The sequence below is a fragment of the Mytilinidion resinicola genome (assembly GCF_010093595.1).
Source record: "Mytilinidion resinicola strain CBS 304.34 unplaced genomic scaffold BDZ99scaffold_2, whole genome shotgun sequence".
In the NCBI taxonomy this organism is placed as follows: Eukaryota; Fungi; Ascomycota; class Dothideomycetes; order Mytilinidiales; family Mytilinidiaceae; genus Mytilinidion; species Mytilinidion resinicola.
The window spans coordinates 1,966,595-1,979,322 of NW_022985438.1; the positions used below are offsets into that span (position 1 = coordinate 1,966,595).

The following is a 12,728-nucleotide window of genomic DNA, read 5'->3' on the forward strand; positions in this document are numbered from 1 at the left end:
TGCTTTGGCGGAATACACGACTCTGTTCGAGACTGCATGGAATGGGTTGGGTTGGTTGCATGGTGTTGGGTTGGGACGGTGGCAGATACCCCCTTTCCGAAACTTGGGAATAACTATGGAAATGAAAAGGCTTTTTGAGTTCATTATGAGTGTTTGTGGTGATTAATACTGAGTGAGTGGTGCTTCGACCAAGTGAGAATTTGGAGAATGAGATGATGAGGATTCGGGGATGTGGAAGCCAGTCCACGCGATTCAGACGTGATTTTCGCGCTCTGGTTATTATTTCGAGAGGAATACACTCGAGACTCAACGCCTTTGAGCATCGGAAGGCTTTTCTCTCAAGACAGCCTAAGGGAGAGAAAGACATATGAAGTGCGGAGGAGGAGTGAGCGATGACGACTATGCCCAAGATCTTCCGTCCCAACTCAACCGCACTGTGCTTGCTACATTACAAAGCCCAGATACCCGCCCTATGCCCTATGCGCTTTTGTACATTACAGTAATCCTACAAGTGTTGCAACAGTTCCCTGACCCTCTGCACGGCCTCCCTCGCCTCTCGCCTCCTCTCTACGCCGTCTACGTCCTCGTCTGGCTGCCCGCCTGTCTTCACAATCTCAGCGACCAGGTCTTCAGTGTACTTCAGTGCTTTCCGCCCCTCCTCCGTGATCTCGCCCTGCCATGCCTCTCGAGCCTCTTCCCATCTTACTTGCATGCGCCGCATAGACCACACGACGCCGAAGATCGCTACAGCGGCTGACTCGACCACAGAGAGGGAGGGCACGGAGAGGTAGATGAGCGCCGAGAGCGCCGACGAAAGCGACGCCGTCGAGAGCGTCGATATCACAAGGCTCTGCGCGAGCGCTTGTAGCGGCGGCACCGTATCCTTCAGCAGCAGCGCGCGCATGATCGGAATCTGCATCGGCCAGGGCCTCGGGTCTGGGATGTGCACTTCGCCATCCTCAACGAGCGCTGCCTTGTACTGTGCCACCTCCCTCCACTTGAAGGGCGACACTGGACTCGTGAAACCAGCATCTTGAAGAGGCTTCTCAGGGCTTTTCGTGAGGACTTCTTCGCCAGGCCTCGTTTGCCCCTTGAAGAGTCCTGCTTCCTCGAGTCGCCCGGTGATGTAGATGGAGCCTTTTTCGGCGTCGACCAGCCAGCGGCGTTCGAGCACTTCGGATGCAACCATGCTGACGTCGTCGACGCGCCAGAAGAGCTTCCACCATGCGATTTTGCGCCAGTTCTTGCCGGCGAAGGCGCCTTCGAGTTGGTCGCGCAGCTCGGTGTGCGCGTGCTCGGCCCATATTCTGAGAGAGTCGAGGATTGACGTCCGCGTGTGTTGGGGAATAGTTGATGCGACGAGCTGATTCAGGCGCTCCGCGTCTTCCTCCGTAATCTTGGTTTCTATGTCGTCGAGAGTGGATAGGATCAGGTACTTGACGGCTGGTTTGAGCTTCGAGGCCTGTTGGTTCAGACCGTCCGCTAGCCACTCAGTGATGGCAGGCAGTCCGCTGCTGTACCATCCGTGTTCGTAGGCGACTGAGTTTGCGATTGACTCCCTAAATTTTGCAAGAGCTTTGGCCGCGACCTCTAAATCCACTGCTGTTACTCCCTTCGAGAGTCGATCCTCCACTGTATCTTGAGGTGCCGGTATCCCAATAGCCACCTTGACCACCTCCGGCGGTATGTTCTGTGAAGTGGCGTCTGCTGTATACCGTCCATACGCAATACCACTCTCCAATCCGTCCCCCACAACAATCGCCTTGTGCACCGGATACGTGACCAACGTCACCCGTCCAGACCCCTCCGACGGCATCTGCAAACTCGGTATCAGAATCGCATCAGCAGGACTATCCTCCCCACTCGCCCGTCCCCCTCCAACCCCAACATCAAGCCCCGCAACCAGAATCTCAAGATTATTCCTCAGCAGCGTCTGCGACGGCACCGAAACCGTCTCCAGCAGCGGATTCCTCGGATGAAACTCCGCCTCATCGCCGTACCTACACCGCAACCGCCGTTAGCAACCACTCTCAAACAACCAGCCAGGAAGCATCCCAAACCGTAAAAGCAGTCCCCTCCCCTCAAACTCCGCCCTCTCCACCCTCTTCTCCCACGCGCCCTCTCCACCCAGCGGATCCGCCAGCAGCAGCCGCGCCATCTTCCGCGCGTGCTTCTGTCCGCCTATCCCCAGCACCGCGACCCGCACCACGGCATCGCCGCCCTCCAGGCCCCGGAGCGCGAGCTGCAACCGGCTGATGTTCACATAGTTCGCCGCCGCCGCCGCCTTCCCTAGCCCGTCTAGCGCCTGATGCAGCTCCTGGAACCTAGGCGGTACGTCCAGCGGCGCGTTGATCGCAGTGGTCGAAGCGAGCGAGGAGGCGTGTCGGAGGTGCGCTGGGGCGCGGAAGGCGTGCAGTTGCGGACGAGCGCGGGTCCTGGGCGTCGCGAGAGGCCACGAAAAGCGCCATGCCGAGCACGAGGGGCAGAAGAAGAGGCCGATTGGGGAGTTGGAGGGGTGGCGGAGGGAGCGCAGCACGGAGGGGGTCCGTGGAGGCATTGGGAGGTTGTGGCCTTGGAAGCTTCAGGTTTCCCGCGATGTTTCGATGATGGGAGGTAACAGAGTGCCAAGAGTGCACCAGCCACAACTGCTATGAAAGTCCAGGGAGACGTCATTTGATCGGAAATATCACAGTAGAGCATTGTTATGGAAAAGAGTCGATTACATCTGTCTCACAGTTGCCACTTCGTCTTAATCGGCCTTGCTTTAACATTCTTCCAGTCATTCAAGCTGTTCTTCATTACTACATGATCGCTGGGTAAAGTATGTCTCTAGCGATACCGGTCTCGACTACTATCGAATCATGGTATTCCGAACACAATGTATCCTCCAGGCAGACCCGATCAGACACCGTGAATTTGATGCCCCCATCAAATTGAACAACTCCCCTCCGAGCACACCTCGCTCTTAGCTTCGTCTTCCTCTTCCAGATCCAGATGACCTATTAGAAAAATTAGACACAGTCAATGAATCATAGTGTGTTCTCAACCTACATGCTGATTCTCCTAGCGACGGTCGCGAGTCCAGTGTCATTTTCAGCTTCCTTGCTCGCCTTCTCAAGTGCCTGAGTTCGGTTGTCCTCGTGCGACTTGCGAACCTCTTCGTGGCTGGGTGGAAGTCGTTCGTTTTGGAGATCAACTTTCCGAGCGTCCTCGAAGCTGTGGATCGCCTGTTTGATTCCCTCGGCTCCGAGCATGAGAGTACCTGCAGGGAGGCGGCCGCCGGATGCTGTCTTCAGCTCAGTAACACGCTCAGACTCTTCACGTAGGACCTGGAATACTCGAGAAAGACGACCGATAGCAAGAATTTTGTTCTTGATAGCGCGTCGTTTAAACTCGGTTGATTCAGGGTCCATGTTCACCGGAAGAGGTGGCGATGCAGGGCCGGAGATTGTGCCGCTTGCGGTCTCTTCCTCAAGCTCTTCCTTGGAGCAGGTATTGAGGATGGCAATGAGCATATCAGTGACTAGTGAATTGTAAGCCAAGGTTTCTTTTCTACGGCTAAAAATGAAACATACTCTTCTCTCCAACGAAAGGAAGTGACCAGGTGAAGACATCCATGAAGTTAGGGAGCCAGTAAGGATGTGGCGTGCAATCTGCGACTTCGTTAGCGATATGCCTGTTAATTAGCACCAAATGAACCTACTGAATTGCCTGATGTTCATAACGTTGTTCTCGTACTTCAAAACAGCAGCCTTGTTGTTGTATACATCCAAGTAGTTCGGGGCGCTGAAGATGGTCATGACACTGGGGAAACCGGTCGTTCGAGTCTTTCGGTACATGCGGTACCCGGCGTCCTGGGCCTCGTGGGCCCGAATAACTGACAACAGGTTGTTCTTCTCTAAGAAGGCGCATGCCGCGGGATAAGAAAAGAAGTAGGAACATCCTCGAACATGATTGTGAATGAAGAAATCGTTCGTCTTCTCCTGGCCGAACTCTTCCAGCGGGTCAGCCCAAAGAATGTCGCACATCAAGCCGTGGGTAGGTGGCTCTCTGAATCGGTCAATCTAAATTGTATTAGCGGTATTCACACAGTTGGAACGACTGTACTCACGCTCTTCAAGTCCTCCAGGGTGTGAAGTTCTGGGCTCAGCCCTCCGTGTATACACAAGAATTGTTTGTTCATGATAGCCGCCAGCGGCAAAGCGCAGAAAGACTCCATACAAGCTTCATACACAGCCTCGGAGTATTTGTGCTTGCACTCGAGCTTGAAGGTGAAGTAGTCAGTCAAATGCCGGCACTCGTGGTTTCCGCGGAGAAGCCAGAGGGTATTGGGGTACCAGATCTTCAGGGACCAGAGGTACAGGACGCACTGATTTTGAATTAGCTGTAGTTATAGGCGGCCCTGCACGTGCACGTACCTCTATACTGAAGTACCCTCGGTCGACGTAGTCTCCAAGGAAAAGGTACCTGGTGTCGGCGGGGTCGCCTCCAACTTCGAACAGCTTCATGAGATCATAGTACTGTCCATGGACGTCACCACAAACAGTGATTGGAGCATCCATCTCCAGCATGTTCGGCTCATTCTTCAGAATTTCGGTGCCTTTGCGTATAATCCACAATGCTTGGTCCTCGGTTAGTCTCCCCTCGCGGTAGAAGTGCTGCTTCAGGAACGGCAGATTCGGCTTGTTGCGATCTTGCGGGGAGAGGAACTGATCCTGTGTAGGGGGATGGAATGCGGGCGCCTGCACGTCTGCAATTGGATTGGGTCAGCATGTCAGCTTGTGCGAGGAGGGTTGCTCAAGAAAGACCAGGGCGCGGACGACCAATGCTGGCGCAAATGCTGAAGAGGCATACCTTTACAGACCCTTTCCATAGTGCTTACTTGCGAGCCATCTTCCATGGTGTGCAGCGTAAAGTCGATCTCAGGGAGGGGTTTCTTCTGCTTGACGGCGCGAATGGCATTGTCGATGTACTGCGCGTGGTCGACAGGCTTTGGCGGGTTATCCATGGCGGCGACACACTCGGGAGAGGTTCGAGAACGAGAGACGGGTCAGAGACGCAGTAGTGGCGGCGCGGGCAGGGAGGGTAGGAGACCCTGAGGGGCGCTGGTGAGGGAGATGACGGAGCCAAGAAGTGGTGAAACTGGCGAGAGACGGGCTGTAGCAATGCGCGTGCGGGTCTTATCGATAGGCCTGGGCGCGAAGAGTATCGTCGCGCGTCGAGGGTCGTGGTGGCGAAGGTGCAAGAAGAGTGTTCGCAGCTAGGGCTGAGGAAGTGGGATATTGAGAAAGGGCAAGCGATGATCCGAGTAGCGCGCCGCTGCCTGGGGCAATCGTGGGCGTGGTGCACGGGCGAGAGCGGGCCGGGCAGTTAGATCGAATGGCGTCGCTTGATCTTGGTTACTCGCCGTATTCTAGAGTCAGTGTGGAAGGCAAGTGAGGGAGAGTTGTGGTGGAGCAGGCGGCCGAACAGCACACCGTCGCCGCGGACGGGTGCCTCAGGAGTCTGCTTGAGGCCGCAAGGCTTCAAAGGGCTAGATTGTCCAGCTGCAGCGCGTCCCCAATAGGCTGTCCATATTCACAATCCTCGTCAGAAAGCACATTCGGCAACCAGTCACATGAGTAGATAGCTGCCTGGGGAATCAGGTGCAGTGGTACATAGCACACCTCGTCTTTGCAGCACAGATTGCACTGTAAATATTGTGTAGACAGATTCAGGTACCTTTGTATGAACTCGACGATATGGCGGGGTTCTCTCCGTTCGATGTGCGCAGTTTCCCAAGAGACGGAATCTAGAGGGATGGATAGACTATTCGTACAACACACAATACAGGTCGGTCTCTTCAACCTGGGCAGCGGGTAGGTATTGCTAAGCTGAACCCCTCCCCGCGTTTGAGAGTGGGATTGGTAGAACGCTAAGCTGATATCGGACCTCGGGGTTTTCCAAGACAGCCACTTTCATTTTCACGTGACATTTGGAATAGACAACATTGCGTGGATGGGTGCTTAAAGTTCAGCGCGGAAGCCAATGAAATGAATAACAGCAGGCCGTAAGCAACGCCCAGTCCAGTTCGATCACGCCCGATTCGTCCCGTATTCCTTCCGTGCCAATTCCTGTGTTACGCCTTGACAGAAGGTAGCCAGCACCGATTGCCACCATCCGACCGAGCTCCATCCTAATCCGGCTTGTATGCCACTTCGTCGCGATGGGCTACCTAAGCAGTAGCGGCCATAGTCCCATAGCCTCGTCCTCCATTCTGGACCCTTTCGCTGTACACACCGGCAGCTGGCCGCGCGTCGTAGATGCCTGCGCGTGCCTCGTCGCGGCGCTTGTAGTAGACGTACTCAACGTAGAATGCGTGGATGTGACCAGGGAAGTAACTAGATGAAATCGTACGATCAGCCATGCCCTGAGGAGAAAGGGTGGAATGGAGGGAGAGCTTGATGGCAATGGCACGTACCCCAAGAGCGTGAGCAAGATGTTTATGAGCAAATCAGCTCCACATCCTGCGACAAGGAAGACGCCGATGGGTGGCACTGTGAAGGTTGTTAGTTGGCTGTTTGCGGGTATTTTGAGCTGAGGCTGGCGGGGCTGTACCGAAGAGCGTGATGATGATAAGGAGGACTGTGGCGATCATGATGGATGAAGTTTGAGGGTCTTGTGTTCGTTGGAGCTTTAAACGTAGAAGTAGAGATGTTGTTGTGTTGTGGCGTGTGAGTGGAGCTTGCTGCCAAGGTGGTGCCTTTTGTATGCTTGTCGATCAGCTGTCGTCACCCGCCGACTTCTAAAACTGGGATTGACGTGGCTGGAGAGATCCTGGACGTGGCGAGTGCGTGTGGCGCAGCGCGCCTTTCCGTTTAGGGGCTACCTAGGGAAGATCACAGTAGCGTCGCAAGCATATCAAAGTTGCTTTTGTCATTATGTTGGCAGTAGTCACATTCTGAGTGGTAGAACAGATTTGATTTGATACCAATCTCAAGCAGAAGCCGTAAGGGTAGAAAAGCAGAATGAAGAGAAGGAGTGCCAAAAGCCGAATGAAGCCGCATAACGAATAGCAATACCCAAAACGCTACCAAAGAAACAGTGACTCGCAGAACCTAAAGAAATCAACACTCGAACTGAAAGCCCTTCGCATCCTAATAGTGTCCGTACCAATATGTTCTATGCCGGCATTCCCTCATCGTCCGCAAGGTTGCCATCATCCATGAGCTTATCGTCGTCATTTTCTCCCATCAAATCCTCATCGTCTTGCTCGTCCTCATCGCCAAGTGTTTCGCTTCCCCAATCTTGACTGCTATTGCGTTCCATTATCCACTTAGCAAAATTCTCCTCCGTGTCCGATCTGACCATCTCTGCCTTCTGTCTCAGGAAAACTTCATAATTCGCCTGGATCTGTGACTGCTTAGGCGTGACGATGCGGCGTGGCCGAGCCGACTTATTCAAGGGGCTCTTCGAAGGTGTTTTCGGATGCGTGACGCTGTCTTTCCTCGACAGATTGACTTTGTCTGCGAAAAGCGCGGGATCGAAACGTGCGAGTTGAGCAGCCCACTCATGACCTCCGCGCGTTGAATCGACGGGATGTTTCGCCAAGTTGTCTCCATAAAGCTCCGGATCAGAACGTGCAAGCTGGGCAACCCACGCAGGACCTTTATGTACTGGCTCGATAAGCTGATCCGCAAAATTGTCTCCATAAAGCTCCGGGTCCAAACGCGCAAGCTGGGCAGCCCACTCAGGATCTTCGCGCAACATATCGAATGGGGGCTTGGCTGACCTGCGTTTGGGTTTCCGATCTGGATCACAGCTCCCGACGAAAGGGCAGGCATCGAGGTTGATCCCCGCTTTCGATTTTCCCTTGAGGGCATGATTCAAGGCGGACAGAGAGGCTTTATTGGCCGCGAGACGATCTGATACAATCCCGAGAGCCTTGGAAAGCCGCTGAGAACGTTGATCCAGCTGGCGTTGCTTCACTTCTTGTGCCCACTTCTGGTGTGACCTTGAAGGAACTGGAGGAAACCCGAAGTGATCGTTCATCTGCTTAGACTTTTCGTTGGTGTCTGGATAGGGAATCATTACAGGACTAGCACGCAGATCGTACTCTCGAATTTGGTTTTCAGAGTCGCCATCATACGAAGATAGAAACAGGTCGGAATTTCGTTTGGAGAGTTGACTCTTTTTGGAAGAACCACGGTGTTCGAAGACGCTCGTATGCTCGTCTCCAGGCGCCATATCCTGCATCAATGGGATTTCGTCCTCCTGAAATTTCTGAGCAGAAACAGCTTCTTTCTTTGCCTTCTGCGCGGGGTCGGCCCGAATGTGTTTCTTCCGGAGTAATGAACCAAACGCCAATGGTCTTATATCAGGTAGTGATACTTCGCTGTGCTCAGAGAATGATCTCTTGGCTGTTCTTTCTCGCCCTCCGCCGCGATGATATACTGCCATCTCCAACGGGGCATCTGAACCCGGGTCTGAATCTTCAGACAACGGTTGGATGACTAGCTCACAAGGCTCTCCATCGTGAAAGTGGCCCTTGCTGACTGGGTTCGTGGGGGAAGGCAACCGGAGTAAAGAAATGGGCTCCGATCTTCCTGCTGGACTTCTGGGATCCCCGCTGAACAAGTGCTGAACATTGATGCCAGAGACGGCAGCACCGCGGTTGCACGCTTTCGGCCATCGATGCAGTGGATTGGAAAACGGTTTGCCTTCATCTTCAAAACCACCACGCTTAGAGACCGGAGTGTTCTCAAATGATGCAATCCAAGAACTGATACGCTGTGGCGTATGTTGCTTTTCGCCACGCGCACCATACTCGTATTTGAGCTTTGGCAGAGCCTTAGTGTTTATATCATCTTGCAAACGGTTGATGGCAGACGGACTGAAAGCGTCTACCGACAGCCGGTTGTCCTGGTGTTCGGGGAGCCAATGAGGCTTGTGCGGTGACGGAGCAATACGGACGCGAACTTTGAATCGAGATTCCAGTTCGAAACGAACATTTCCAGGGAAGGATTTGGTCAGGTTGACAGTCAGAGTCACCTCCATGATATCAAGCTGATCAAGGCTTGTGGAATGCTGGCCTGTCGAGTGACCTGTCCTGGTCGGGCTGGTTCGGTGGTTTCGGGTACTGCGCCCTGGAACGATTCCTCGAAAGCCTTGAATAGACTGATCCCATGCAAGCAACAGCTTGCCTTTGGACACGATATCGTACTCCGAGTCAACAGGATACGAGCTCCACTGATCTGCAAGGATATGCTCCAGGTATTGTGGGGCCACTCGAATTTCGGAGCCTGGAGATGACATTTCTGGAAGGCCCATCGGCCTCACATCCGGTGCGAACCACATTATATCGCCGAGAATGTCGAGTCTGAACTCGCTCGGCACTTTCTTCGCTGAGAAGCTGACTCTGACTTGCGGATCGGGGTAGCTCTCCTTGAAACAGTCACGGGTCCGGAGGAAGTTGCAGATGGCCGCGGGCAGATTTCGACTGGAGACAAACCAACCATGCTTTTGATGCATCTCATCCTCGTAGTATAGGTCAATCATGCCACGTATAAGTTGCTCCATGTCGACGTATACAGTCTTTACCTCTAGTGCTTTGATGTATTGGAACAGGCAGCATATTAGCGAATTATCGTCCAGTGAGCGACCTGAGGCTGTCATTAGCTACAATGTTCGAGGGCAGAAAAGTGCCGCAGATGGCGAGAGAGAAGGAATCGCGAACCTTTGCTACCATTTTCCTGCTCTACAAAAGCTTCCATCAGGACTCTTGCAACTAGCTCTTCCAGTGACTGCTGGAAGGCCTTCTCCCAGAAGCATAATTCCTCTGCTTGAGCGATGGATAGGTTCCTCCATGTCGAAACAGTGTCCACGTGTTCGAAATTAGACCGTAGGTCTAGTGCAGAGCGGCGGACACGAGGACAGTACGCGTCGGACGGCGAGCGGATTTCCAAAGTTGTCAGTCCTCGCAAGGTCAGGTCGACTCGGAGGCGTGGGTCAACCCAGTCGGCACCATAGCCTTTGGAGTTCGAAACTTGGTAAGTGGTATGTTCGTAAACGGATTTGAGTTGTTGCTGAGGAAGAGCAATATCAGTAATCTGGATCAGTTTCTATCCAGCTGAGACATACAGCAGGAAGTGTTGAAGACATCTTCAAGACTGCGGTATCCTAGACTGAATAACGTGATATGAGGGCAGCGTCTCTTGGGCGCTGAATCAATACGTGACGCAGACGATGCTTGCGGTGGGAAGATTGATTGAGCAGGGGAAAAGGAACACGAAGGCGACTGAGGTAGAATGGCAACGACTGCAGTTTCCTGTTTGATAGCTAAGATAAAGACACAGCATGCCATTGCAGTCCTTGCCTTTCCAAAATTGGGGATCGCACTTGCAACTCAGCTCTAAGGCTTTTCGTCTGCTACTTTTCGTCTAGAAATACCTGTGTTAACACGCATTAAATACGCAGAAGGTATTGTGCTTCTTATAGGTTGCGATGCCACCGGCGATCCTCATGTCGCGGCATTCATCTGCTATATTGATAGCAATCTCCAACTGACATCTCCCTTGCCGCAAAGGCATTGACAGATGAAGCTTTTGTGTGATATGTAGTCTTTACACGTCGCTGAGGCATTAGCGTGGTAGCGAAGAAACGTGTTGGTTCTTGCACCATTACACCGCATCCATGCTTGCTCGAGTCGTGAGACGCTCGTTCTTATTGCCCAGTTTTGATATCTGGAGGAAGGCGTCGCAACCGTAACCTTCCAGACTATGAAGCTCCAAGCTACCTGCCCAATATTCTGCATAGATTCGACTCATGGGTAGGCCAATGCCGAGACGCAGGTCAGGTGGTCGACTAGTCAGTGATGAGAGAGAGCTGTAGTGGAGGCTTGTATCATCTTTTTGGTGCTTCTTTCCTTGCTTGTGAGAGGGTCCGTGATCGCCGGGAACCTGGAGCTCCTGCATGGTAGCTAGCAGCTTGGGCACTCTATGAAGGTTCTCTAGCCTCTTTTCTCGTCTGGGGCCTTTGCTGAAGGACCAAAGATGCGGCAGGATATCCCTTGGTACACCACCGCCTTGATCTGATATTCGAATGATGACGTGCTGAGCAGTCTCGCAAATGAGGACTTCTATGGGTGGCACCTTATCGCCCTTGTGTCTCCTCCGCTCAATGACGGCTTGTATTGAGTTCCTGAGCAGTTCTCCGACGATGTATTCAAGGTGGCTTAGAATGTAGGGGAAGGTGGCGTCCAAGTGGCCCTGGATCTTGACTTCTGGTAAGGCTAGATCTGATCCGTACGTTTTCTCCATCAACACATGTGTGGCTGCAGCACATCTCTCGACAATCTCCTTTGCATTGCACTTTAAGAATATCTCTCCTACGATATCTGTGCTTGGGTCATTCAATGGCTGAGCATTTGGGAAATGCCAAGGGGCATGAAAGGTCTCAGTCAAGGCAAGATGCTGCTCCGCAATCACGCGTCTTGATATTCGCTGAGAACATGCTATAGTCAGCATTACTGAAGCAGAGGCGGGGGTTTGACGTTCGTCTTACGGATCTCAAGAGCGTGAAGATGAATTTATCCGTCTCTTCGGGTTTCATCAGACCATGGATCTCCAGCACGCCAATTGCGAGCCGTGGTATGACGGACGCATGCTCCCGCAATGTCTCCTCCACCAGTTTGCAGAACTCGTCGTTGTCGTCGAGTGTTTTTATTTCTGGCATGCGGCGAAGGCGCTCGAAGGCGCGGTAGTAGAGCTCGTAGACGTGGGCTATGTGCGGATTGGTAACGACCACATAGGGCAGTGTCTGCATATCACGGAGGCGGTGCGAGAGCCTGTCAGGGGTCAATCTTCGAAGCACTCTTCTAACAAGCACACGAGGCAGACCTCGTCGGCAATTCGAGTCTGCAGTAGTTGGCAGCATCGAGCAGACGAGACTCGGTCAGCGTCCGTCCAAAGAAAGTGAGCCGCCGCAAGCTGATCGGCTGGGCCTCTCGCTGAACCCATCTATCAGCCAAGGGTCAATGAGTGCCACAGTGAGAAGTTCTGGCAGGGGGCCTACTCGTCGAGCGCCGAAGAGGGTCGCCAGGCCGGGGCGACAGCAGCAGCATGGGCGTGTCTCTGCCCGCGCGCGCAAACAGTCACGGCGGAGGGGCGGGCTCTTGGACCGGGCCAGCGATGAATTACGCACGCGCGGAGCGCATTGCTGTGTGGTGGCATGTTCTGGGCAGCATTGGTGTTGTGCGCTGGGTTAGCCACTCCACGGTGCAGGACATTTGCTACCTAGGCATATTCCATGCGGCCAAGCTCCGTGGACGGCGGGGGAACATGGGCATCACGAACGCGCATCAACGGTGCCACGGTCCAGGACGCAGCCGCAGAGCCGCCGCAGAACAGCTGGGCCGCCGTGGAGCTCCCCAGTATGCCCTGCTGGCAACCGCCGCAGCCATCTGCTTGCTGGAGCCCTCTAGCAGAGACGCGTGCAGCAAGCCTGCGGGCGACTGTGGCCAAACGGCGCTGTTTGGCTTTGGCCGCATGACGTTGGCCGCGCTCCACTGCTGGCTGCAAGAGCTGCCATCGCCCAGCGTTTTTGCGCCTCAAAGGAATTCACTCCACCGACTAGCGACACGCCAGTCCCTCACCCTCCACGCCTGCGGTGCCTCTACGAAGTAATTCGCGTGTTGCCCTGCCGATAAATCTTGTGCCGCTCCACTCGCCCACTCACCCTCTCTGCCGCCA

At 53.9% G+C, this 12,728-nt stretch overlaps 7 protein-coding genes across 7 annotated transcripts; 1 reads left to right on the top strand and 6 right to left on the bottom strand.

The window, feature by feature from the left end:
* Window positions 1–149: 149 nt before the first annotated feature.
* BDZ99DRAFT_458177 (uncharacterized protein) lies at window positions 150–2,045 on the bottom strand. Its single transcript, XM_033718856.1, has one exon. The coding sequence runs from the start codon at window positions 1,814–1,816 to the stop codon at window positions 506–508; it is 1,311 nt and encodes a 436-aa protein (XP_033583264.1). The 5' UTR covers window positions 1,817–2,045; the 3' UTR covers window positions 150–505.
* Window positions 1,871–2,694, bottom strand: BDZ99DRAFT_133273 (uncharacterized protein). The gene has a single exon (XM_033712628.1). It carries the CDS (start codon window positions 2,555–2,557, stop codon window positions 2,018–2,020), a length of 540 nt encoding a protein of 179 aa, XP_033583265.1. The 5' UTR covers window positions 2,558–2,694; the 3' UTR covers window positions 1,871–2,017.
* A 353-nt stretch (window positions 2,695–3,047) lies between these two features.
* BDZ99DRAFT_375570 (serine/threonine protein phosphatase 2B catalytic subunit) lies at window positions 3,048–5,008 on the bottom strand (the record flags this gene model as incomplete). Its single annotated transcript, XM_033714982.1, has 6 exons — window positions 3,048–3,523; window positions 3,576–3,653; window positions 3,704–4,064; window positions 4,112–4,369; window positions 4,419–4,750; window positions 4,855–5,008. 6 exons carry the CDS (start codon window positions 5,006–5,008, stop codon window positions 3,048–3,050), a joined length of 1,659 nt encoding a protein of 552 aa, XP_033583266.1.
* A 1,206-nt stretch (window positions 5,009–6,214) lies between these two features.
* BDZ99DRAFT_514899 (UPF0057-domain-containing protein) lies at window positions 6,215–6,637 on the bottom strand (the record flags this gene model as incomplete). The annotated part of the gene is made up of 3 exons (XM_033724921.1): window positions 6,215–6,380; window positions 6,461–6,536; window positions 6,598–6,637. The coding sequence occupies 3 exons, from the start codon at window positions 6,635–6,637 to the stop codon at window positions 6,215–6,217; spliced, it is 282 nt and encodes a 93-aa protein (XP_033583267.1).
* Window positions 6,638–6,925: 288 nt separating this feature from the next.
* Window positions 6,926–10,140, bottom strand: BDZ99DRAFT_566147 (uncharacterized protein; the record flags this gene model as incomplete). The annotated part of the gene is made up of 3 exons (XM_033727552.1): window positions 6,926–9,641; window positions 9,716–10,064; window positions 10,120–10,140. The coding sequence occupies 3 exons, from the start codon at window positions 10,138–10,140 to the stop codon at window positions 7,162–7,164; spliced, it is 2,850 nt and encodes a 949-aa protein (XP_033583268.1). The 3' UTR covers window positions 6,926–7,161.
* Window positions 10,141–10,276: 136 nt separating this feature from the next.
* On the bottom strand, window positions 10,277–12,216 carry BDZ99DRAFT_458179 (alpha-ketoacid dehydrogenase kinase). The gene is made up of 4 exons (XM_033718857.1): window positions 12,052–12,216; window positions 11,877–11,996; window positions 11,542–11,824; window positions 10,277–11,480 (listed from the first exon to the last, which is right to left on the bottom strand). The coding sequence occupies exons 1-4, from the start codon at window positions 12,207–12,209 to the stop codon at window positions 10,659–10,661; spliced, it is 1,383 nt and encodes a 460-aa protein (XP_033583269.1). The 5' UTR covers window positions 12,210–12,216; the 3' UTR covers window positions 10,277–10,658.
* Window positions 12,217–12,317: 101 nt separating this feature from the next.
* On the top strand, window positions 12,318–12,662 carry BDZ99DRAFT_514902 (uncharacterized protein; the record flags this gene model as incomplete). Its single annotated transcript, XM_033724922.1, has 1 exon — window positions 12,318–12,662. The coding sequence occupies one exon, from the start codon at window positions 12,318–12,320 to the stop codon at window positions 12,660–12,662; it is 345 nt and encodes a 114-aa protein (XP_033583270.1).
* Window positions 12,663–12,728: the final 66 nt, after the last annotated feature.